This window comes from Scardinius erythrophthalmus, assembly GCF_964197995.2.
Source record: "Scardinius erythrophthalmus genome assembly, chromosome: 5".
Taxonomy (NCBI): domain Eukaryota; kingdom Metazoa; phylum Chordata; class Actinopteri; order Cypriniformes; family Leuciscidae; genus Scardinius; species Scardinius erythrophthalmus.
In genome coordinates, this window is record NC_138225.1 from 53,178,021 (window position 1) to 53,204,438 (window position 26,418).

The 26,418-nt window shown below is 38.9% G+C and overlaps 1 protein-coding gene across 1 annotated transcript in view; it reads right to left on the reverse strand.

The window, feature by feature from the left end:
* Positions 1–26,418, reverse strand: part of astn2 (astrotactin 2) — a 455,595-nt gene that overhangs the window by 90,776 nt on the left and 338,401 nt on the right. Inside the window, exons 14-16 of the mRNA XM_081365202.1 lie at positions 4,613–4,737; positions 972–1,076; positions 342–521 (exon numbers count right to left, since the gene is read on the reverse strand). Coding sequence (XP_081221328.1) covers positions 342–521; positions 972–1,076; positions 4,613–4,737 — 410 coding nt within the window. The remainder of the gene's footprint in view (positions 1–341; positions 522–971; positions 1,077–4,612; positions 4,738–26,418) is intronic.

Here is a 26,418-nt window from a genome sequence, read left to right on the forward strand (position 1 = left end):
TGTAATACGGTATCAGTCGAATTACCTACTGTTCTATTTGAAGGTATTACGGTTCGAAAGTGATGACATGACTTTACGTGATTACGTTGTAAAAATGTTTCCTGATGAAGTTTTGCTGAATAAAGCTGCTGAGGAGATGAAAAAGAGAAAAGCAACGCTTTGTTTGTTTAGTTACAAATCATAGTAGTTACTAAGCCCCTAGTGAGGACTTTACGTTCTAGGTTCAGTAAGAGCTTGTGAATGGCTGCTGCAACCCTACCCAGGAGTGTAAATGCACATACCCTATGAAATGAAATGGTTTATTATTTGTCTGTGAGGATACCCTCTTTCCCTTCTCTTACCTTTCTGGTACTGGAGCCAGAGCTGTTGCTGGGACTTCTTGCTGGGGAAGTAGATGTTGCAGGTGAGCTCAGAACCATACAGCGCCTCAGAGATGTAATGACTGCCGTACTGCCGAATAAAGGCAAGCAACTCATCCCGTGTGCTGTCTGCCGTCAGGGATTTCAGCACCTTTGAAAAATCTGGCCAAAGCACCACCACACATAGAGAAACAATGAATGTCCTATGTTGAAATGAAAATCTTTGGATTAATGATTGTCAAATATTGCTTGCTTGTCACCATCTTTTTTTTTTTTTTACAAATACTTTTTTGATGCAAAAAACTTAATAAGCTAAACTCCACAAACATAAGAGACTGAAAATACATTTCAGAAACCCTTTAAAGCTGGACCCCATGAGATATTGATCATGCATATGATATGTGTAAAATATGAATAACAAAACAAAACACGTGAATGTTTCTCAAAATATCTATGTGGTCCGTCTAAGAAAAGTCACATGCATTTGGAATGAGAATTAACCCTTTGATGTAATTTTTGCTTTTAAGTATAAATGCACTGAACACACACACACACACACACACACATTAAGGAAGAGTATTCATAGGTTTGTTGTTTGTCTGTTTATGGTACCTGTGGACAAGGTAATGGCACTAAGCTTCACTCTATACAGGTTACTCCGCACTCTCCACTGTTGCATCATGGGATATCCCATGGCTTCACTGAACTGGGCATCTCCTGTAACACAAACATATATGATGTTGATTAATGTCCCGCTTCTGCAACTTAAAAAGCTACATTTCAGACATAAACTGTTTCCATGAGAATCAAAGAGGTCTTCCTCAAGGAGGTGTTTACTGAAAAAAGCTGAATCCTTCATCGAGCCCCTATTGAAAAAGTAGTATGCTTAATTGTATGTAATGTGCACTTGATGAAGTGTACTTCAGATGAACTGTACTTGCAGATTATTCTCTATATGTCAGAATCATGTGTTGTGTATTCATTACTTCAGTGAGCTCATTGTTTCTGCCTTAAATTATAACAGTGTTTAAATGAATACATTTTTAGCTAACTGTCATGTATATTTCTGAAATATATAACTAAGAAAGTCACCTCTGATAACAGATCACTCTAAATTGTATTGTGGACTCATGCATTTTCTGTAAAGCTGCTTTGAAACGATGTGTATTGTGAAAAGCGCTATACAAATAAATGTGAATTGAATTACATATTGTTTAAATAAAAGGCCACTTAAGTGAACTTAAAGAGAGTCTGTTTCTTAATACACTTAAGTAAAGTTTGTAAAAAGCATGTAATAGATGGGTTGAATTTTTAGCAATTCCAATTCAATCCCTGTTTTAATTCCAATATGGTAAAAAAAAAGAAAAAAGTCAAATATTTAGATATCAAACATATTTACTCTGTCAAAACGTTCTGTTGCAGCTGAATACCATAAACGAAAACCAGCACCCTAAAGATCAACTAACTAATAAACTAGACTAACTCATTTTTATTCCAAACACTATTAAAGACAAGCATACAGTCAGTAATACAATAAGAACAAATTAGCAAAACACAAATACATACAATGAACAAAGTTCAGAAATTGAAATCAAATTTAAAATAACACTGCGTTTTTTTCTGTTTATAAATAAAATATAGATTAATCCTTATTAAAGTAACAAAAGTTATTCAGTCAAGATTAGTGAGTGATTTTCTTGTTCTTTTGTTCTTTGATTAACAGTAATGACACAGACGGCTGCAGATTTATTAGGCTGCTGTCACTTTAAGACCTAATGCATGGATCCAATATACTGTTACACATGCGTTTACTTTCTCAACTGTTTACGTTAAGACATAACCGACTGTGTTTACTAGGATATTTTAACATCATTTTGTTTATATTTGTTGTTCGAGTGCAAAAATATGTAAAAGAGAACTTAATTCAGTGTTCGTGCACTATATGAGAGGTGGCTTTTCGTGCACACGCTCTGGATGTGCTCAGCACAGAAAACAGCACGCAACTACCGAAATTAATTCTTGAATGGTTAAAAACCACATTCAAATGTGCACACAGGGATCGTTAAGTGGGACAGAAATTTATATTTTATAACAAGTATCCGATTCCTGATCATAAAGATAAGGTAGGTTAGGTAGATAGATGTGTGGGAAGGTTTGGGCGGTCGGGCGGAAACCTCCTATGTCCAAATTTGGTCAATTTCAGATTTTTTCACAAATCAACAAGTAAGCCTATCTTTGGATAACTCTGTCTGTTTTTTAGACAATAACGAGTGAAAATAGATACATTTGAGTCGGCCTGTTTTGTTAAAAATCGATAGCTGTAATGCTTCGGTGCAGAATGAAGCCTGTGGAGGTAAGTCTGCGTGCAGATTAGGCTAATTTCCGTCTATTAGACAGCCTAGTCAGCTCATCGTTTTTTTGTTTTGCATCACTTATAGCTCTTAAACCTTTAAAATGGAGTTTAGGAAGATGTATGTAACCACAGTCGTTAGCTTTGGTTAACTATTGAAGCCTTTTCTCTTGTCAAAAGGCTCAACGCGACCGCAGACTTTATTTGCGTGCAGATTAATTTCCGCCTGTTTTAGACAGCCTAGTCAGTTTATCATTTTATTTTGGTATTGCATCACTCATATCTCTTAAACGTTTAAAATAGAGTTTAGGAAGATGTATGTTACCATAATCATTAGCTCTGAATAGCTCTTAAAGCCTTGTCTCTTGTCAAAAGGCTCAATGCGAACGCAGACTTTGATGAACACTGCTGGCAGCAGCGACGTCTGTGTCCGTACCATTCTAATCAATGACAGCGTAACCTCGTATCTCCCTGCTCCCAACTCATGAATCTCGTATCTCCAATTAAACATGATTTTGGGGAAAATGTTGTGTTAAAGTTGGTACGCAACAGTATTTGATAGCAATATAAGGTAAAATACCAACTTTAACGATACAATGTTTAGTAACTCAAAAAATATGTCGTTTTTTTAATTTCCTGAAAAATAATGATTTTGGAGATACGAGGATTCTGCCCAACAGCAACGTTATCCTATTTGTATGGTGTGAGATGACAGCAGCACCCTCAAAACATCGCATCAGCCATATCACACTTATGTCTTCACATGCTGACAGACGCAATAATAGTGTAAATCTCATTAGGAACTGCTGCAGCAAAAACTGAGAGCCGTAATCAGCATTAACAATTCTTCACTTTCAGTCCTAGAAAAGACAAGCTGTTATTAAATTAGCCACTTGCCATCGGAGCCCACATTTATGTGGAGCCCACATTAGAAAGAACTGGAGTGAAAACAAATAAATGAAAAGATCAAAAGTGATGTGAGGGGGGAAATGAAAGCTTTCTGCACTACTGGTTTTCCTCTCTCATAGTCACTGAGACAGAGAGCAGCCGTCCACTGAGCTGATGCTGCGATTACTGTCAGTTCCTCACGCCATGTTCCATTTTAAAGGGGATTTATCATGAAAAACAGGAATTTACTAAATAATTTACCAAGTGAGAAAAAGAGCGTGAGAAAAGGACAAAAATAAACCTTGTCACATCCATGTTTTTAAAGTCACCATGAAATCAAAATGGACACTTCCAATTGTTTTATGGAATATTGCAGTATTTATTATAATTTGTCTGTGCACATCATTATTGTTTTAAACTCATATTCCTCTTAATCTTGAATCAAAGTAACTTCCCCTCCCTCTTGCAGCATCTCTTCTCTTCTCTGACGACGAGGGCGGGGCAACCTGTCAATCACATGAGATCCACCAATAGCAAACCACAACCATCCAATCAATTCCCCACCGACAATATCAAGCCCCGCCCACATTTGTTCTTGTCCCAAAAGTGTTTAATTGGGATATATGGCACAATAAGGAAGAAAAGACGATCGCAACTCATGCTGACTTTAACCTTTTTTCCCATTCTGTGCAAATCAGAGTTGTAAAAATGACAGCAATACTGAAGCCATCTGTTTTAGAACTATATAATTAATCACGTACAGTCTTGTTTGTTTTCACCATCCATCTTATTAAAAAGTAGAGATGCCAAGCCTGCATGAATTAATAGGCCTAATTAAATTAAAAGGAGTCACAGACATCTTCTCTTAACAATTGCATCTCACACGTTGTTTATGTAACTAGCTTGTGACATTATAAGTGGACCTCAGAGGAAAGTCTGTGAAGTGTAAATAGGATGCCTGTAAAGCACTGATCCCTCAGAGGACGTGATAAATGAGTTGACGATGAAGATTCACCTGAGAGCAGCTGCAGGTTGGGCAGAGGCTCTGACAAAACTCCTCGACACTGTTCCTCCACCGGCAGAGGAATCACCATTAATCCGTCGGCCAGCTGCGGAAAATCCTTGATGAAGTTATTATCCCTGAAATGCAAGCATACATCGGCGTAAAACATCAGACAGATGTTAGACAGGTGTGCTGATGAGTTAGAATCAGTATATTTCTTATTGAAACATTTTGCAAGGAATATAGTGAAGAGCTCTTACAGTACGTGTTGTTGTTGATTAATAAGCAAAAGTCTTTATCAAGACACGACCATGAAATATGATTTACAAGCTATTCCTAGTTAGATGCAGGTTTCTCATTCCTGACAGCGTTTTATTGGCTTGATGAATTTTGCACATGCAGTCCAAGATGGTTCCTAAATATTTTAATCCATTTTCCAGAATGGAAAAACTTCATATCGACTAGAGGTCCAGAAATCTAACAAACAGGGTCATGAAGAGGTCATGAAAACGGACCCCAACGGTGTAAAAATTGTCATCACATGCAAGGACAATTCAAAACAGTATAATGTAACATTGACATGCACATGTCCTCATAATTCAAATCCCTAAATAAACATAAACAAACTTTTACTATAATGTAAAAATGCAGAAAGATTTTAGCGTGGGTAATTATGGTTATTACGGAGACAGAAAATATCATTAACTCTATAGAAAAACCATTTTGCCAATGGAATGTCCTCATAAAGATGAGTGTTTGTATGTGTGTGTGTGTGTGTTTGTGTGTGTGTGGTGGGGGTCATGCCTCCCCGGTCAGGGAGGCAGTAACAAGGGAGTTTGTAACAGTTAGGCAACCAAGAACTCTCCTCTCCTGACCCAACACTACACAGAAATCACACAGATTTTTGGAAACACTCAAAAGGTGACTTTATTTGGATTAGTCCAAAGTACAAAAAAGGGGAAGCATCAAAAAGGCTTCGGGAGGGGACAAGGCCAAAACAATAAACATAAAGTTATGACTTTAGGGGAACACTTTCTTAACCTTTCAGAGATTTAAAATGAATAACACATTTCTTACCTCACTCCCTCTCTAGCTAAACACAGGAGAAAACATGGACATAAACAAAAATGGCATCCGCCTCCCTACAGCTTCCCAAATTAACTAAATCAAAGTAGGTTAGAAACGGTTTAAACTCAAGGCTCTTATAGTAAAGTCTAAAGAAATTAAGGAAAATGAGCTCAACTGCAGTCCAAATCTGCTTAAGTTAACAACCACCACCACCACCACCAACAACAACATATACAATCGGTCTTAGCACACACGCTAAGGTGTGAGGCAGGAGAAGACAGTCCTGGCAGCCTGGAGTCAAAAAGGGCCTCTCCCAACTGGGTTTTCCTCTCCAGCTTTATCCACAAGCTTTCCCAGCCAGGAGCCATGGAGATTTATTTCTTTTCGTGAAAAAGAACGAAACAAAGAGAAACGGCTCGAAAGAAATCATCTTTGATTCAAATTGAAATGGCAGCTGAGTAAATGCCAGCATATTGTTATCCACCTGCATGTCTTTATATTCTATCACTCGTGATGCTGAGAGACATTTTGACAAGCATGCAGTGATTGTTATGGGATTTTCATCTTCTTGACAATGAAGTGTAATTAGCCACCAATTGAATTCCCTCTCCAAACACTTCATCTATTTAATTGAGATTTCTGCAAGAAACATCAATAGCAAACAACACTCTCATTAATATCAGTATGTAAAAGATATGTCCTGAATGCATAGTAAATCATTATAAAACCTGCATAAAATGCAGATAAACACCAGTGATGTCACTAATTATTATTATTTTTTTCGCTCAAAGCATTTTTTTTCCTGTTGTAAAGAACATTGTAATAATCTAAAGAACTCTTTTCTACCATAAAGATCCTCTTGTGCAATTGAAAGCTTCCATGGATTTTGAAGGTACACACTTGAAGGAGTGTACAGAAACAATGATGTTCTCTTCTGAGTTATACTCTAATACTAATCCAAATCAAACTAATTTATATCCGTGTCAAGGGGCGACTGTGAAAGTGATTTGGAAGAGTGAATAGGTATCACCCACCTTCACGATCTGAACCTGTTTCCATTATTCATGTACAATACTCAATAATCACAGATGTCTTCAAAAACCTGCTGCTAATTGAGTGTCATTATAATTACGGAGTGTCTATTTACACTAAGTGCAAATAGACCACCTCGTTGGCAAAGGCTATTTACACTAACTCTGCCCACCAATATTTAAGGTTCAATTAGTATCTACCATATTTGCACTAAGTATAAATAGCATCTAACTACTATTTACACCTAGTGAAAAGAAAATTCACAAATTCAGTGTAAATAGCCTCTGCCTTATTATAATGTGGGCCCTTTGAAACAAAGTGCATCTGAATGTGCGACTGATGTAATTTCTATATGCATTTCTCAAACTAGATCTGATGGACCGGTCCAGCCTCATATCAAGGCTTTCCTCAAGACTCAAACAGGCAACGGGAAGAAATTGATTCTTGGTACAGGTACAATATGCTAGAGTACCCAGTAATCAAAGACTCTGCTTTTTGTTACGCTTGGAGACATTTCTATTTTTCAGCTGGCTCAGAATCAGTTTTCACATCCACAACTGGCTTTTCCAGATTGGAAGAAAGACAATTTACATTATGAAATTGCTGTGTAAATGTTTGCCACCTCTGAGCAGCATTAAACACTTACTGTGTAAATAAACATAAATGCCATTTCAACCTTTCCAGTGTAAAGATGTTTTTTTTTGTAGATGTTGACAAAACCCCGGTAACAGTCTATAGTTTTTGTTGAAGTAATGTTAAATTTAAGTATTGGACACAAAAGACTCTTTTAAAAATAAAGGTTTCAAATGGGTGTTTTGGCATCGATGTCATAGAAAACCATTTCTGGTTCCTCAAAGAACCTTGCAGTCAACAGTTCTTAAAGGTCCTATGACATGCTGCTTTTTGGATGCTTTTATTTAGGCCTTAGTGGTCCCCTAATGCTGTATCTGAAGTCTCTTTCCTGAAATTCAGCCTTGGTGCAGAATTACAGCCACTACAAGCCAGTCCCACAATGAGCTTTCCTTAGGACGTGCCATTTCTGTGTCTGTAGCTTTAAATGCTAATGAGGAGGAGAGAGGAGGGTGGGAGTGTGGCCTTTAGTTGGTTTGTTTATGTATGCTGTTACAGTTATTATCATGTAGCTAACACTAGCGTACGTTGTTGGCTTTTCATGTTGCTCTGATATTCTATCGTTCTAAAGCTGTATTAGCATCTACTAAAAAAAAGACTTTTGTGTTCATTTGTACATCCAAACACTGAGCAACTGCCATGCTTCGCTCGTTTACAAGCCATGATGTCTCTGGAGGAAAAAACAATATCGCGCTCACACAGTCGTAGCTCATTTTCTCATGGGCGGGCCAAATTCTCTGGGCAGGCAAAGCAGAGAAAGGCGAGGTAACCTTTCCCCGTATGACGACATATAGGGAAGATTCCAGATTCGCCCGTCTGAGCTTTCATTTTCTCAAAGGCGGGGCAGGATACCCAGGGCTTGGGTTACACCTATCGCTTATTTCTAGCCACTGGGGGACCATAGGCAGGCTAGGGGAACCTAATTAATGATTTAAAAAAAAAAACTCATAAAGTGAAATTTTCATGCCTTGGGACCTTTAAAAGAACTATTTTTTCTTAGTGTGAAGAACATTCCTAAAATTCTTAAGATCCCTCTTCCACTATAAAGAACCTTCAGTGGAATGGAAAGGTTGTTAAAAGGTTCTCATGGAACCATCAATGCCAATAAAGAACCTTTATTTTTAAGAGTAACCTTCAACTGGATACTTCTAAACCCATGATCCAGTTGCCTTAGCGACATAGCGAGAATCTTGTTGAAACACGTGCTTGACATGCTGCAGTAGTACAAGCAAAAGACCCTTTTGAGGACATGTGGATAAAGGTAGAGGAACTGCCTGTAAAATGCCAAGTTAGTTTGGAAAAAGTAGAAAAGAGGCAGCAAGTTATATGAATCCATAATTACTTTCTTAACTGGTGCACATAGAGAAATTTTGGGTGACAAGGAAGCATCTTGGAAAGCATTGATTATATCCAGTGATTGACTCATTCATGGGTGAGAAGCAAAGTCGTTTCTCTAACAGAAATGGTAAAATTACACAGAATTCAAGCACTTTCCCCTAAAAGCAGCACTTTCTTGCATGAAGAATCTTTTTCTCATTTGCTGACAATTTGAGTCAAATATTAAATATTTTTAAAACATTTTTATCAGACCAGAGGAAAGGAACAGGGGAAAATAGACTTCTTTCATTGAATTTGTAGTCCTGCATGTGATCTTCAGCACTTAAGCTGATCAAAATCCATCTGAGAACAACAATGGGAGATGAGCAATTGAAGAGTCTTGATTTGTAACTTAAGGCTGAAAGGGTTTTGTTTAGGATCCATGATGTGAAGATAGAGAAATGAAGCATAGACAACAATGCATGAGAGCACAGGGAAATAAGACCTGGGAAAACAATCCAATAAAACAATAGACAAGCAATGGCCACAATATGAAGGATCAATCCAAGCTGTAAACAGACTCAAACAGGCGGAGTTCAGAGGACGGAGGCTCAGACCAAAACACATACAAATCCACTGAGAAATCCAGGCAGGGGTCAGAGCACAAAAACAAAACCAGTCCAAGACAAAAATCCTAAACAGGAGAGATCATATCCAAAAGGGAACTAGGGTCAAAACACAGACAAACCAATAACACAGACAACACATTTTTTATATGCATGCAAAGACAAAACAAAAGTTCAGACTGAGGTTAGAAAGCTTAGTGCTTAAAAAAGTCAATTAGCCAAATGGGAAACAGTCTATAATAACAGGGAGGTGGTGCTCGAAAGAAGCGACCCATTCAGAGGTTGTCATGAGTATTGAGTCAGGATGGGCAAAATTAATAAATATGGACGATTTGCGTGCATATGGTGACGCAAAAGTGTGTGAAATTCGATGTAGTATGCACTCCAGGCGGCTAGGCGGCAATGTGAAGCACTGCCACACAACAACACGAAGTCTGTCTAGCAGACTTTTACGTTTTTACCCTTTAGATTTCCACTCTGGAGGGTGGTTTCACTTTTTTGCGTTTTTAAGCCCCAAAAACGCCGTCGACGTCTAAACGAAAGGCACATCTGATAAAATATTTTTACGTTTTCACCCGCGAGCGTTCTCGTGTAAACAGGGCCTGAATCAACATGCAATTTAATGAGCTCATTGTTTCTGCCTTAAATCATTACATTGTTTAAATGCATTTTTTGCATACATTATTGAATTGTTTAATACTTCTTTTAGCTAACTGTGATTTATATATGTACATTTCTGAAATACATAACTTATACAGTTACCTCTGATAACAGATCACTCTAATGTGGACTCATGCATTTTCTGTAAAGGTGCTTTGAAACGATGTGTATTGTGAAAAGCGCTATACAAATAAATGTGAATTGAACTGAATTGAATTGAAGTGGACATGGTGATGTTAAAAAAAACATCGTGCCTTTGTGCGCCTAAGATCCTCCATGATAAACACACACCTCACATATTTGAATGCAAAAGCGACACATGGAGACCTATTTCAAATCATGTGCTTCATGTTGCGCTCACTGCCGGCCAGTAGGTGGCGTGATGAGGAGAGAGCGAGGCAGGCACTATTGTTCCTATGAGGAATTAGGATGGTCATGTTTTTAAGCGTTGGTCCACGTGAACACATGCCGTGAGTGCCACATTTTCAAGACACTCTGAAGTTAAAAGAAGCTCAGCTTTTCGAAACGCATCTCAAGACACCTGTGTTTTGTTCCATTCCACTGTGCTTCTTTTGTTGATGTTTTACCCGAATCTCAGTGAACCCATAGATGAAGTGATCCATGATCCTCTTTGATGGTTAGAAGAGTCTCCTGGTTAAACTTCAGTTTGATCATAAATTATTCCAGCAAACGTTCTGGCGTGATTTGTTCTACTGACAGTCCAGGGAACATGCAAAACCCCGACCAACTCCAGAGTTCAAATAAGTTTTTTTTTTTTCTTTTTTTTCTTAACTGTCCAAATTGAGCGTCTCTAGTGACACACAGAGTTCTTGGACTAGAAGCATATATATGAGACAACTTTGAAGTTGTTTGTTTCAATCACAACCGTCACTTTTGAAAGGAAAGGCAGAACCTGCTGTTCCTCCTGTCAGTCTTTCATCTTTTATCTATTACAATCAATAGTACAGGAATCTTCCGGAGACACAGTGAAGCACTGCTGGAAGAGACACCATCAAAACTACAGCATCTTACTGCAAAAAACATCTCTCTCCATTGACCGGCATTCACAAATCCAACCTCCGAATTCTGATAAAATGTTATTGCAAGTATAACATTCAAATATCATAGCATATGTCACATTATAGTAGATGTTTTACCTTTTGGAGCATGAAATGGACATATTTTTAAACCTTTGACATTACTGCTCATTTTCCTGCGACTCTGGAGCAATTAGCAACAGTTGTTAGTCGACAAGAAGAGGCTAAGTTGACCAACTTTTAATTAGTTACTCACATAAAACAACAACAACAAACTCCACAGGAAGAACGAAAAAAGACACATTCCTCAATGTTTCCTCTTCAGCAAAAATAAGTGTAACCATAAATTAAAGATTTATTGTACACTTTAGTTCTTGAAATGGGGACAATCTCAGAAGGATGAACAAATAATGGGGTTTTTTTTGGTCATCACGTTAAAAATAACTGGAAAAATATTGTGCGTCTCATTACAGACACTGTGTTTCTTATTCCATCGTTCCCATTAGCTTCAAGTTTTTATTGAAATCAGTAAAACTGGTTTATTGGCAAATTAGGTAAGTGTGATAACTGCATTAAAATACAAATACAACATTAAAAAGTCAACCATTGATGGTTTTGTGTCGATATACAGCTAAAAGTTGACTGGAAATGCCCAAGCTGGCTTATCGAAAACCAGGAGTAAGAACTGTATATATGGTCAATTAGCAGAAGCAAGTCATACTTGCTCTTTCTAGCAGATTTAGTCGACCAAGACCAAACCTATGTACATTCCCTTCACACATTAATACAATGTTTTACTGTTATCCCGACAGTTGTCATGACTGAATTATTGTAAAGGGATTTCACTGGAGGCAAGTTATAAAGAACCCAAGTGCAGTTATATTACAAATAAAACAAAATATGAAACAAAAACATGGCATGGCATGGCAAGGGACACCTGTGAACAATGATCAGACGATTAACCAATGACAAGACACATGGCAGGATCACATGACAAACAGGGAATCACATGACAAGACACAGAAACATGACAATGACATGAAATGTGACCAAGACAAGACCAAATCGTGACAATTATATTTATGCAACAATGCAAACGGACCAGTAGATGTCACACCAGCTGACTTGCATCTATAAATTATGTTTTTCTCTTTCTCTCATTCTGTCTGCCTGTCTTTCTATTTGTTCTGCCTTTCAAAGTGCTTTTCATTAGAGTCTAAACCACAAGAGTCAGATGGAGTCAATCAGGACACGCTTTACTGGAAGAGCGGAGAGGAAACTCAAGGGCAGATCAGAGAGGGAGGCCACAATATAAAGATTACTCACTCGCTCTCACACAAATCTATTGATTACCAAATTAAATCACCCCGAGTCTGACCCGCAGAGAGCCAGTCAGCCTAACGGATGTTCACAAATAAAAGTCGGAGAGTATGGATTTTTCTCCTAAATAACACTCTGTCCTTGTCCCCTTGTTATTAATTATTTTATCCACACTAAGCAGAGCCAAATGTTTCTAATTCTGCCACGAAGCGACAAGTTTCACTGAGCAGGTGAAAGTGTCAAATGTACTGACTTTATTAAGACTAACTGGTGTTCTTGTGTTTCTGTGGAGGTAATAAACTCAAGGGGCGATAGACTTACCTCCAAACGCCTGTGCAATTAAATCGACCGCTTTATTATCTAGATACCTCTCTGAAAACATACTATCTGCAAACCTAACTCATTTCAATAACTTGCTCAGCAACATTTTCGTCAAACAATTGCTCTGCCATGACAGTAGCTGGCTTGAGAAAGGAAACTACTCATGACATACATTATTAGTAGTATTATTGTTATTATTATTTTACATTTACATTTAGTCATTTAGCAGACGCTTTTGTCCATAGCGACTTACAATTTAGGACTAAGTTAAGCGAGTCATCGTGAAGAGGCAACAACAACGCAAGAAGTGCACAAAATACAAAGTTCAGGCATTGGTCAGGGTAGCATAAGGGAGGTTTATAGGAAATAATTTATTTTTTATTTTTTTATTTTTATGAGGTTAAGTGCTCACGGAAGTTATGAGTTTTCAGTTTCAGTTCTCTGAGAAAATGAAATGTTCTTCAAAAGAAGAGATACTGGTTTCCACAACCATGAGCAACACATTCCCATTATGAATAGGACCTACTACATAATGAGTTTCCATAGAAACCTTTGTGCTCATGGACACAAATAATGATACAAATAGCAACAACATTCACAATATTTAATAAGTGCAAAGGTGATTAAATTCTGTGGAAATCTGTTGCCGCAGTAACTGGAAATTAATCAGAAGTGCCATATGGGAACATCATGGTAACTACAACCAGCAAGATTTGTGAACCACAATAAACTCAAAAGCCTGTAAATCACTTCAATTGCATCTATTTATTTATCATACAGCGTATTCATCTGGACTCAAATGCACTAAATTCACCCAAGCTTAAATACTGTAACTTCAGTGATTCATTTTCCAGGATTAAAGGCAATTAATATGAAAGCTATACTGGCAATTAAGCTGAACTGGAACTAATGATGGGACTATAATGTAGTGATTTCCTTGAATTCTCCAGTCTGACTAATGGGCTTTAAAACACAACAATCACACACTAGAGTGTCTTTCATCTTCTCTTTACTCGAAACTGAAGACTCACAGCACGGTCTCTAGGCACATCTCATCATAAACTCACAGGTGATAAAACACTTTCTGACGCTCTTACTGGAAGATTCTCTCATCTTTCCGTTGTTTGCTTACTCTCAACGGAGAGAATCATCAAATATAGACTTTATACGAATTCCACTCCTTTACACCAAAGTGATATGTATACAGTTATTATAAAAACATATCATTTTATGAATATTTTTGTCAGTCAACAATGCTTTGTGAATGCAATCAATGATTTAAAACAAATCATTTTAATTTCTCAACAGATTGGAAAATGTATGGTGATTGAAGTGTTTTATATGGTATATGTACATGGTACAAGGGAACGGAAATGTGGATATAAAGGTAGAGACAGGGGGAAATGTCATATTTGCAGTAATGGAAATAAAATAAAATCTAATGAAAACATTTACACACCAAAAAAAAAAAAAAAAAGAAAGAGTAGAAGAAGAAGAAGAAAAGAAAGATTATGTTTTGGACAATTAGGATTTGTTTTGCATCGCAAAATATTTTCTTGCCATGTGATTTTTGAGTAATTCTGTAATTCTCTCATGATTTTCATTAGAGTCTTATTACTGTATTAATACTGTATTATGGTTTACTGCTACATTAAAGACATTATTTAATACAATGACTTGTATTTAAAAATCACCATGGCAGCAGTGCAATACATACTATGATGTAAACATCCTCTAACATTTCAATAATATATCATTATTTTGTTCCTACATTGGAATAATCTAAAGTGTCAGTTGTGTGAGGCTCTGGAGTGTATAATTCTCTCAAACAGGTCCACCAGTGTGTGTGTGTGAGGGCATGTAGTTTAGTTGTTGATGCAGGTCACTGCTAAAAGAGACAAAACAAAACATGTGTGTCTGGTAGGGAATGACTCTTGAGTCTTGAATATATTCAGGACTCGAGAGTCTTCATTAGAACATCCAGCTCCTGGTTTGCAATACTCTGGGCAGTTTCTCAGTGGATTTTCTGCTCTAATTATGAGCTGTCCAGTGGAAATCACATGAAAAACAACAGTCTGCAACACTGTAAACATGCAGCTTTGCACTAACTTGTCAATTCTACTCTAATCAACAAACCAACTGCATCCTGGAACTTACAAACATGTATATTTACATGTACACAGCAATTTATATTCCATACTCATCTAAATGGAGACATTCCATAGACTTTTTTATTGTTTTTATATACAGCAAGTTATTCATTCGATAGCTTAACCTCACACTCTGACCCTAACATTTCTGCATTTACAATTACAAAAAAATAATTAATTTACTTTACTTTAGTTTTTTGGATGGATGGATGGATGGATGGATGGATGGATGGATGGATGGATGGATTCTATTATTTTCCCACACTGAACAAATCACACATGGCACGACAACAAACTGTATTCGGTTGCTTTTGCATGTTCATGTCCAGAATGAACTGTAGTAACGTTGTGCAGCTGCTCAGATGTCTAATTATACACAAGACTAAGGCCAGAGTTTCTGTGTATGAATGTAAACACAGTATATGAATGTTGGGAATGTCACTAGAATATAAGGTTGCCATCAAAAATACTTGCTGAAGGACGTAAAGAACTAATCCACACTCACTCGTACATTTAATCAGCTTTGTTGCAAACCAATGTTGTCACATTAGTGTTAGTGCTAAAGGATCTATCATAACATAATGTCAGATGACTTTTGTTATTTGATAAAACAGATATGATATCTTCTGTTAGCAGATATCAATTAAAGTGACTGCATCTAACACAACAGCCATCAAAATGACTTGCAATTTATGAGTGAAAACTGTTTGTACACCAGTTTTACTCTCAGCGTGTATACTCTTTCAAACACTAATTTTTGAAACTTTTTTGCCATTCTCAACACAAGTGAGCTGATGCTGTCCATGCTCATTTCTACCACTAGAGGGACAACTCCCTCTGTTTGTGTTTATAGCCTGTTCTACAATTCATTCAGAGTAGAGGTTCCCGTTCTCAAAGAACACGACTGTTTTCAATCAAGGTAAATAGCGAGTGAAATGCCAAACAAACACATGTCTGTTCAATATTAGACGACATTAGGTTTTATGACAACCCGATCTTAAAAACCTGATGGCAGACGTGCGTCCTTCAAACAGGCATATTGCATTGTGCAAAATTAAAAGCAATGATGTGAGGTGATTGTCATAAACATGACATTTCACATTCAGAGAATTTCAGAAGCCATCATTTGTTCTGAGGCGTCTGCTCAACTGACCTGTGAAGTGACAAACAATATTCCTACAGTAGTTCTTTTGTGTGCAATCAATGTGCCATTCAAAGTCACTGCCCCACTAAATAATGACATGTTTCTGAAACAGCCCACCTCGCCTGCTCACACATGACGAGAAAAATCATGACAAAATATGAGAATAAATGAGACAAATGACTCATCACGTCCTGAAATATTTCTCTGGCTGTGCAAGCGTATGTGCTAATACTGAACTATGCCTAATGCAACAGGACACGTTACTCTTGCTCTTGTGTTTCAGTGGGAGTTACACAATACACAAGTGATACATAAAGCAATAAATAAACTCTTACGTCCATCTGTGTGTGGAAAATGAGGCATTCGTTCTGTCTATAAACTATAAAACAAAAATTTATTTTAAAACATTGATAAAACTCAGATGCCAAAGATAATACAAAATGAGCATTTGTGTACAGATGCCTAAACTCTTCTTGTGCATGGAAATTGCTGTCCTGTTCGCTGGGTTGCACAGCTCTAATGTGTCACTAATAGTTACAGTGATGCCAGCAACTCCAATGCCATGGGTTTGACTCCCTGGGAATGCATGAACTAAAAAAACAAAAAAAAAAAAAAAACAAAAAAAAAAAACATGTAGCGTCTAACAAATGCATACATTTAAATGCATTAATATATCCTATAATGTGCATGTCAGACAAATGCATTCTGTGCTGGAGCTGTCATTGCATAGTTAAGTCCCAAAGTCGCTGGCGTTCTGTCGCTCTAATGTTATTGGTAGATTGCATGTAATCACAAATGATATATAAAACTAAGATATCATTCTGATTTGACTAGGAATAAGCATTCTGCTGTTGGAGAGTGTTGTGATAAACTACAGTGCATTAAATCATTAACCAGATTAATGATCGATCAATCAACTTATTAAACTCACTTATACTGTTCAAAATGACTAAAACGTCGTTGGAATTTGACAAATACTACATTTTCTTGTCCCTAATAATCAACATAATGCAGGGGAAACTGTAAAATGAACTATATCAGTGCTAAACTGTTCACTGCATCATATAATTAACACAAACTATCAATGTATGAATCAAAACTCATTAAGACAGCCGACAGTTTCATTTCCATGCATCATTTTATTGTATCCATGTATGCGATTACTGACGGAAGTTGCCAGCACTCCATTGAAAATGAATGGTATTATGTTGCTTGTCGCGACATGATGTTGGTTCAACCAGTGTCGTGTGTTCGGTGACTGGACCACCCATTCTTCTGGACAGTGCATGGAAATCTCTTCAAACGTTTTGTTTTCTGTAGTTTAGGAAATCATGCACTCAATTTTTAACTTCAGGTTGCTCCAGTGGGATTGTTCCTGTCCTTTACTGGAAGTTAGTTTGTGAAACAGTGATGGATGGTAGTGTGGCAAGAGGGATTATTCCTGAAAATATGCACACTTGTCCCTTATAAAGGGTCAAAGATGACTTCTTATTACTCAGATGGGTGGATGACAACCTAAGCTCGTTGGAAAAATGTGCCTCTACCTACATTTTAGCAAAACAACATACCTATATACATACATACTATTCACTGCAGATTCCAGCTGAAACAAAAGTAAAACACTCCTTTTCAAACAAATTATGATTACATGGTCAGATTATTGATTAATAAAGACGTTTCTTGCTCGATACTATTGCACTAAATCTATTAAATTTTGACGTAACATAACCAGCTGTCATGATGGTGCAAGGAGACAAACCCAAATGCAGACAATATGCAAGTGAACTACGTTTATTACAGAAAAACAGGGAAAACAAAACCCACGAGGGGGCAAAACAAGACAGGATCAACTATATAAGACTAACAAGACTAGACTAAGACAGAAAACTGAACAATAAACTAACAGATCAAACTCTTCACAAGACTTTCAACAGGTTACTCACGGTTGGTTTCACATAAAAATGACAATGAACCGGCACAGGACAGCAAACACAAGGGGATTAAATAGGGAGAAACTAATGAGGGAAACAGGTGACAAGGGTAAAGCAATGATGACTAAACGAGGATAACAAGGGGGGTGGGGCAAGGAACGAGACAACACAAGCACATGGCCAGCAAAAGGCCATGTGTGTGAACATAAAACATGGGTCTGTCATGATTCTGCCACAAGACAAGAGAAAGACAAGAGCAAGATGGCAGAATCATGACACCAGCTCCGTATGTGTGTCTTTTCTGCTGTCGTAAACTTGCTCTGAAGCTCACCTGATACACTTGTGATGTGAAGCGCTCGGGTACGAGTCTGTGAAACACGAGTCATGATAAAAGAGCTCAAAGACTTGTAGAATCAAGATAAAATGGCATGTTTGCTACAGCAAATGTTTGCTTTTGTTATCACTATCAGGTTTAGGGTTTAATGTGGGCACAATGTTCTTTTCAAATGTGACTGAGCATTAACCTTTAACGCCACTCACCAGACAATTCAATTCTGAACTGCCATGATATGTACAACACACAACATAACGAAACATGGCCAGATTCAGAGAAAACTGAACATGATTTTAGTGACACTCACTGGACATTTCACTTTGAAAATGTCATGACACATGCAAGAAGCAATGTAATATCATTTTGCAGAAATGCCGCCACATGCATGTTTTTTCCAATGAGCATGGGTTGGTGAGTGGAAGGTAGAACGACCAGCACGTTGATGTGTCTATCGCATTCAATAAAGCCTGCCAATAATCAGTTATACAAGGTGTCATCATTTATAGACCACAAAATTCTTGTCTCTTTATTGTGGGCCAAAAAATGAGAAATAAAGCTCACAGTTGAGTTGAGTTCCTTCCATTAGCAGCTGTCACAACACTTCTGTTTTACAACATTATCTCACCACAAGTCCATGTGTGAACGTTCCTCACACGCAGAGCTCAAATAGTCATATGCGTGCACCACTCACAGTTTGACTGGTGCTAAAGATACAGCATGTCCTTTTATCGCTTTGACAGCTAATTATTGGCAGGGACATATCCGGTTGGTCTGCCGTATTGTCAGAGACAAGTTGCGAATGAAATCGTTGAGCTCATCTGAGAGCCTCAGGCTGCTGTACAGAACAGATGGGCTTCCCCCTCGGGGCGTGTACATTTTTTCAAAGAACAGTGTGGAGATTTTATTGGCTTTTTCCACTTTTGCTCAATGGGACTACACTCCAAAAATATTTAATATTTATGCATTGATGAATTGCATATACAATTTTGGTATTACACAGTCTTAGCGCTAACAAACTAATAAACATAATGTGATGCATATTTGTCAGTCATGCATAAATGAAATGGGTAAGATTTCTGCACTCAAAAAGGCATTGTTTATTATTAACATTTTTCATTTTACAGAGGACAGCTTTCTGAAGTGCAATGCTGGCTATGTAAAAAGATTATTTACCACTGTGAACCGTTCTACTCAAGTCGTGCTTGCAAAGTTGGCTCCAATTGACTGGCTTGATCATCCGCATTTTGAGAATCCGACTCAGGCTCGAACTGATATGGTAAAACCAACAACATTATTATTAACTGAGTTTTTACAGTTGCTTAAAAGCTTAGAAGCTGAAGCTCACGATTATGGTAAGGGACGTTACATTTCAGACACACTTTAGGTGTTCGGCCAATCACAACACACTGGGTCTGCCGGCCAATCAGAGAACTTCAGACAGACTGGGAATAGTGGAGCTACAACAATGTGTTTTTTGAATGTAAAAAGTCTGTAAAGTTTTAAAGATCGAAGTGCATGATAAGTTATTGTCTTACATATCATAATGTACAACAAACTGAGTAAAAACTTGCCACTGAAAAATGTCCTGGTCAAGTCATCCTTGCGATGGAGGTTCGGGTCGAACAACTTGTTCTTCCAATGTTTCATCATCGGACTCGCGCTCGGATGGATATGGTAAAATCATCACCATCATTACTGTCTTTACCGAGTGTACAATCACTGTGGATTTATTAACCCTCCGGAGCTGAAGCTGACACGCCGTAAGACCAATCACAACAGAGACTGGGCCATCTGACCAATCAGAGCAGAGCAGGCTCGCAGAATGGTGGGGCTTAGAGAGACCAAATCTTTGTACAAGTCGTTTGAGAAATGGTGATGAGAGGTGATGTGCAATGTATATTATAAGCAAATGAAAGTGTTTTTTTTGGTGTGTGTTTTGATGCATGTAAACATGTCGTAGGATAGGGTGACCATATTTTAGTTTTCAGAAAAGAGGATGGTGGCGTGGTTGATGGGTGGGGGTGTGGTTAGTGATTGGGGGCGTGGCTTGGGGGCGTGGTTAATGGGTGGGGGCGTGGTTGGGGTGAATGCATCAAAAAATACTTGACAAATGCATTCACAACCTTGCAACTAAGTTATTGTACTTTAATACATAAAGTAATACATCCTTTCCATTCAATGTTTGGCCCGCAACAATAGAATAAAAAAAAAATAGATATAATAGTTTAGCTTTTATAATACCTTTTACATAACACTATTTATTTTCATGGCCATAGGTTAAAAAAAAAATCTACTACACTATTTCAGTAAAAAACTATTTCAATCCTCCTGATGTTCTCTTGTAGCCTTCACTTTCCTTATGTGGGCTTCTAAGTCACTAGCACCTTTATTTGACCTTATTCCGAAACGAAAACATTTACATTTTACCGCGCACTTGATCGTAAACTGAAGCGTCGAGTCATGCTGCTAAAATTCTGTGAACATAAAGTCCGCCTACTTTGATTTGATTGGTCATTTCAAATGTTCTGACATTGACGAGCAGTGACAGACCAATGAGGCTGAGATGAACACACACACACACACACACACACACACACACACACACACACACACACACACACACACACAGGCCTTTGATTTCTGACGTGCTCTGCTTGCCGCCGCGGATTGAGGAACGCACTGATTAGCTGGTTTCATATGTTTTGTGTGCAAAGGCAATTGCCAGTCAATTTAAAGTACACGCTTAATGGTCCCATGAAAAACAGTGAAAACTGGACATTTTCATGAATTTATAAATCCCCCCTGGACGCCCCGGACAGCACGTTAAAAGTGGACATGTCCGGGCAAAAGAGGACGTTTGGTCACCCTATCGTAGGAGACCTCCAAAACACAATTTGGGAGCCTTTGAATTAAGCCCTTAAAACAGAGATTTATGAGGATGAGAATATGAGTTATAATCTTGATAGTTTTATTATCTATTGTTTGAATGCATATGTAATGAGAGAGAGTGCTGACGATGCCACAACACTGATAAAGCAGCGATGTCACCCTGCGGCGCAGCTAAGCAGCAAAGCACTGCAGACTCGACACTTTATCATGTTCATAGAAAAGAAAGAATGAAGGAAAGAAAAAAAACAACAGCATTGAATTGCAAACCAGGGAGTTATTAGTTACGTTGGAGGAGCGAGTGGTAATTTATATGCCACTCAGACAATAGCAGTGTTTACAGAGCGTGGAAGGCTTCGAATCTGTTGTTTATCAAAGCAAAATCAAATGGGAACGTAAACAGATTACATGCTGATTATGCACTGGGCTTTAATGGGTGGGATTTGCTTTAAAATCTCAATATTGGCTTCTCAAATGAAAACCTCAGGCAATATAATGTCTACTGGCTAATGTTTGAGCTACTTTGTCTGTTTGCATTCTAGATTGTATACACTGTTTTTATCTATAAGCAGCATATGCTATTCTCTGAAATGCGAGTTGATTGTTTAATAAAAGGATGCATGTGAAGAGCTGTCAATTCTTGGTGTCTTTTCAGCCTCTTAGACATTAAAGTGTGCATAGGAAATGTACAAAAAATAATTAGCATTAGATTGATTTTAAGGCATTTTGCAAGTTATAATAAAGGGGATCAGGGCTTTTTGTCACAAGGGCCATAGGCAGAACGTCTGGGTCCTGTCACCTTGGTTGGTCTTATGTTTAGTTTGGTGACTGGATCAGTACACTACTGTTGTTTGTCTTGTCCTTGTGTGAGCATACGGTTTTGGGGTTGTTCCCTAGGCCGTGCACTCTCTAGTCTTATGTTATGGGTGTTTGTGAGAGCACATGGGTTCAAACATGTCAGAACATGCAAAAGGCACATGGGTTTTGTTTGTTTCTGTGTGCCATGTGCCCTCTTGTTACTTGATTATTGGTTTATATGCCCCACACGTTATCCTCCCGATTTCTTTCTTTATTCTCCCTTAGTTGTCTGTCCAAAGCTGTTTTTGTTTGTTTGTTTGTTGTCCTGCTCGTGTCCCTCATTGCCGGTCAGTCATGTGTTTTGTTTTTTACTCTACCACAGATCTTTTGTTTTCCAGCCATGTTGGCAGTAGTTTGGGCACTATGGTATACCTATAATAAGTGTTTATATTCTGTCGCTCGAAGGGGGCTCTCTGTAGACCTGAAAGGACAACAGAGAGGTCCCAGGAGGGGATGAGGCACAGTCTGGAAGGATTTAACCTCCTGACGCCTCTCAGGAACCTGATGACCAGGTCGTGCTTTCCCAGTGACCTGCCATCAACAGCATTGTGATTTGCTGCGATGGTGGCATTGCATTTAAGCCCTCTTGAAAGAAGGAAAGCACAGAGCGGATCGGGCATTTCGAACACCCCCCAGCGAACAGACTCCACTTCAAAGCTTAAGCGTGCCTCGTAGAGGGGGTAGCTGAAGTGATAGTGTCGACTACTGCTGGAGGTAGTTCACTTAAGTTCTCTACATCCCATCCAGAGACCACACGTGGAGGTTCCAGAGGTCTGGACGCGGTCTGGACGCTTCCCCAGGGAGGGCTGTCGAGAGGAGCATCCGTTCTGGGAACCAGGTCCGGTTGGGCCAGTGCGGCACAACTAACAAGACCTACTCCTCGTCCTCCCTGACCTTGCACAGTGTCTGTGCGAGCAGGCTCACTGGGGGAAACACATACTTGCGTAGGCCCCGGGGCCAGCTGTGTGCCAGCACATCCGTTCCGACAGTCCCCTCGGTCAGGGAATAGAACAACTGGCAGTGGGAGAACTCCTGGGAGGCTACAGGTCTATCTGTGCGTCCCCGAGTCTACTCCAGATCAGCTGGACCACCTGGGGTGTGACTGAACCTGAACCGCTACTGTCTTCAGAGGAGGACGTTTTGCGATATTTTGCTCTTTTTCCAGATGACCCGAAGCCCCAGATGGCTGAGGTGCCTGAGGACCAGGTGCCTGTGTTCGCACAACTGATCCAGGGTCCACGATTTTGGTAAAGACGCGGAGCGACAGGGACAGCCCACAGTGGAGGACCTTGTACTGATTTGCTCGACTCTCGAAGCTAAGCGTAGGAATGGTCTGCTTCGAGGTAAGATCAAGACATGAAAGTACACGTCTATCCTATGTATTAATCACCGTTGTATCCGCCCTCACAATGGCAGGAGAGAAATAAATAAACTCTTTTTAGCAATTCAAATTGCTGTTTCTCTGCACAGGAATCCACTTCAGTTGAAGGATGATTGGAATGAGCGGACACTGTTCACAACAAAAATATGAATGAAGTGAGTAATGCCGGTCATATTTATACCCGTATATATGGGTAGGTGTGACTTGGCAAGCAAATCTCACTGGCCAATGTTCATTGGCTCGTTCTGTTACCATCTTGGAGATGATTGGGTCCCAGGCGAGACATACATATGTCATTCCGACATAACGTCAAACGCAACTGACTGAATGGGAACTACTGTTTTCACAATGGCAAAAAAACAAAAAAAAAAAACATTTAAAATGGAAAAAAGTGTTAACTAATTTCTGACTATTCACAAATGTTTCCTGATAGTTTAAAGGAGCTCAAAGTAGAGTTAAATGACAAATGTCATTGGATTGTTTTTAACACAGAATTTAACCCACGAGTGTATGTGTGCAGAACTTATTATGAAAACTTAAGTTAATATAAATACATTCATGTAAGCACAAGTGTAAAGTACATGCCTTACATTATTACTTTCTTTCTTTCACCTCCCCTCCCTTTCTCGTGTTTCTCTTTCTTTTCTTCTGAGCGCCTTTGTCTCCTCTTTCCTCTCCATCTGACCATCCATTCACAGATGGCAGGACCTCAGCATCTCTCTCTTTACACCAGCATCTGTTATGCTCTGAGCTGCAGTCAGCTGGCCTATAAAACATTACAGCACTGCACAGCGTGCAACACTCCAGCTCTTTAGCTTGTAAACTTGTGTCATCAAATAATGAATAGTGAGTTAACAAGGATATAAAGAGCTGACAGCCTGACATGTTCCTGTCATTGTCGCCGTGGCGTTTAGGTGCATGAAAGATGTTTGACTTCTTCTCACCAAAAGGGGTCACTGCTTAGTTGATTCTGACGTTGCTACGGCCTCAGTAGAGACACAGACACTTATAATGAAAGCTTTTGGACAAGTATATCGTAATAAATGAGGTGTTATGAGAAGAGTCTCAGAACTTACACAACCTGGAGCTTCAAATGAATGTGGCTCTGAACACTAACCCTGTGTCATGCAGCATTGGTCGGGAAGCCTAATGCACACAATGCTCAAGTGTTTGTATGTCTGAGAGTGGAGGTGCACTGCGTTTTGATCAGTAAGGATGAACGATATGTATGGATGCTTAAGGGTTCATTCAGAAAAGTGTGGAATTTATTTAGCAGTGAGACTGTTCTCTCTCTGCTTTAATGGAGCTATTTTAATGCAAAGTCATTCCACAATATGAATGTGTCGATTAAAATGAGTGTGTGATTATTAGCAGGCAGACATTTAATAATAGATTGAGTAAAATAACAGCTGGGCCATCACTACTATGCAGTACATATTGATGAATGATTTAATTTATTTGACAAAATTCACATTTTTTAAAGCTGTAAATCATACTGAGGTTGTGAATTAAGCAGTACTTTAGTATGCTTTTTAAAAAAATGCTTCTGAAAATAATATTAAATTATAATTTTAAATAATATACTTGCATGTAATTTTTTCAGACACTTAATGCATGTTAACTGCATGTTAACTAAATTGCATGTTAACTGCAATTACATGAAAATGTATTATAGCTTAAATCAATATTACATGAAATAATCTGAATTTTAGAGTATTTTTGAGCACTTAAGTAGGATATTATTTTGTAATAATTCTATTTGTCTGTAACATTTTGTTAAAGTGTACTGTGGAATGTACTGATAAGTATTCATGGTAAACAAAAATATTACATTTATATGAAATTTAAATGCATTTATACATTAAAAAATATATTAACTTTAAATATAATATCAAATAACACACCACAGTTAATATTACAATCAAGTACTTTACATGTGCCTAAAGCATGACAATAGATTATTTCAATGTTATGATTTAAAATTGAAAGTAATGGTTTTAATTTGACATTACAAAGTGCACATATTTAAAAGTGTGTGCAAAGAAACATCAAGTGTAGCGTCAGTTCTGGCAGGTCACGTTAGTCAAGCTCGCATCAGTGACTCTCAGCTGATCCACGTCTACCTATATACGACGCCTATCACTGTATACATATATAAGCTCCTTCAGTATTATCAGCATCTATCATGTTTCTCAGGATCGAATTACACTCCTCCATCCCCAGCTCCTCTCGTTTCTCAGGAGTGAATTACCCTCCTCCATCCCCAGCTCCTCTCGTTTCTCAGGAGTGAATTACCCTCCTCCCTCCCCAGCTCCTCTTGTTTCTCAGGAGCGAATTACCCTCCTCCCTCCCCAGCTCCTCTCGTTTCTCAGGAGCGAATTACCCTCCTCCCTCCCCAGCTCCTCTCGTTTCTCAGGAGCGAATTACCCTCCTCCCTCCCCAGCTCCTCTCGTTTCTCAGGAGTGAATTACCCTCCTCCCTCCCCAGCTCCTCTCGTTTCTCAGGAGTGAATTACCCTCCTCCATCCCCAGCTCCTCTCGTTTCTCAGGAGTGAATTACCCTCCTCCCTCCCCAGCTCTTCTCGTTTCTCAGGAGCGAATTACCCTCCTCCATCCCCAGCTCCACTCGTTTCTCAGGAGCGAATTCCCTCCTCCCTCCCCAGCTCCTCTAGTTTCTCAGGAGCGAATTACCCTCCTCCCTCCCCAGCTCCTCTCGTTTCTCAGGAGCGAATTACCCTCCTCCCTCCCCAGCTCCTCTCGTTTCTCAGGAGTGAATTACCCTCCTCCCTCCCCAGCTCTTCTCGTTTCTCAGGAGCGAATTACCCTCCTCCATCCCCAGCTCCACTCGTTTCTCAGGAGCGAATTCCCTCCTCCCTCCCCAGCTCCTCTCGTTTCTCAGGAGCGAATTCCCTCCTCCCTCCCCAGGTCCTCTCGTTTCTCAGGAGCGAATTACCCTCCTCCATTCCCAGCTCCTCTCATTTCTCAGGAGCGAATTCCCCTCCTCCCTGCCCAGCTCCTCTCGTTTCTCAGGAGCGAATTACCCTCCTCCATTCCCAGCTCCTCTCGTTTCTCAGGAGTGAATTACCCTCCTCCATCCCCAGCTCCTCTTGTTTCTCAGGAGCGA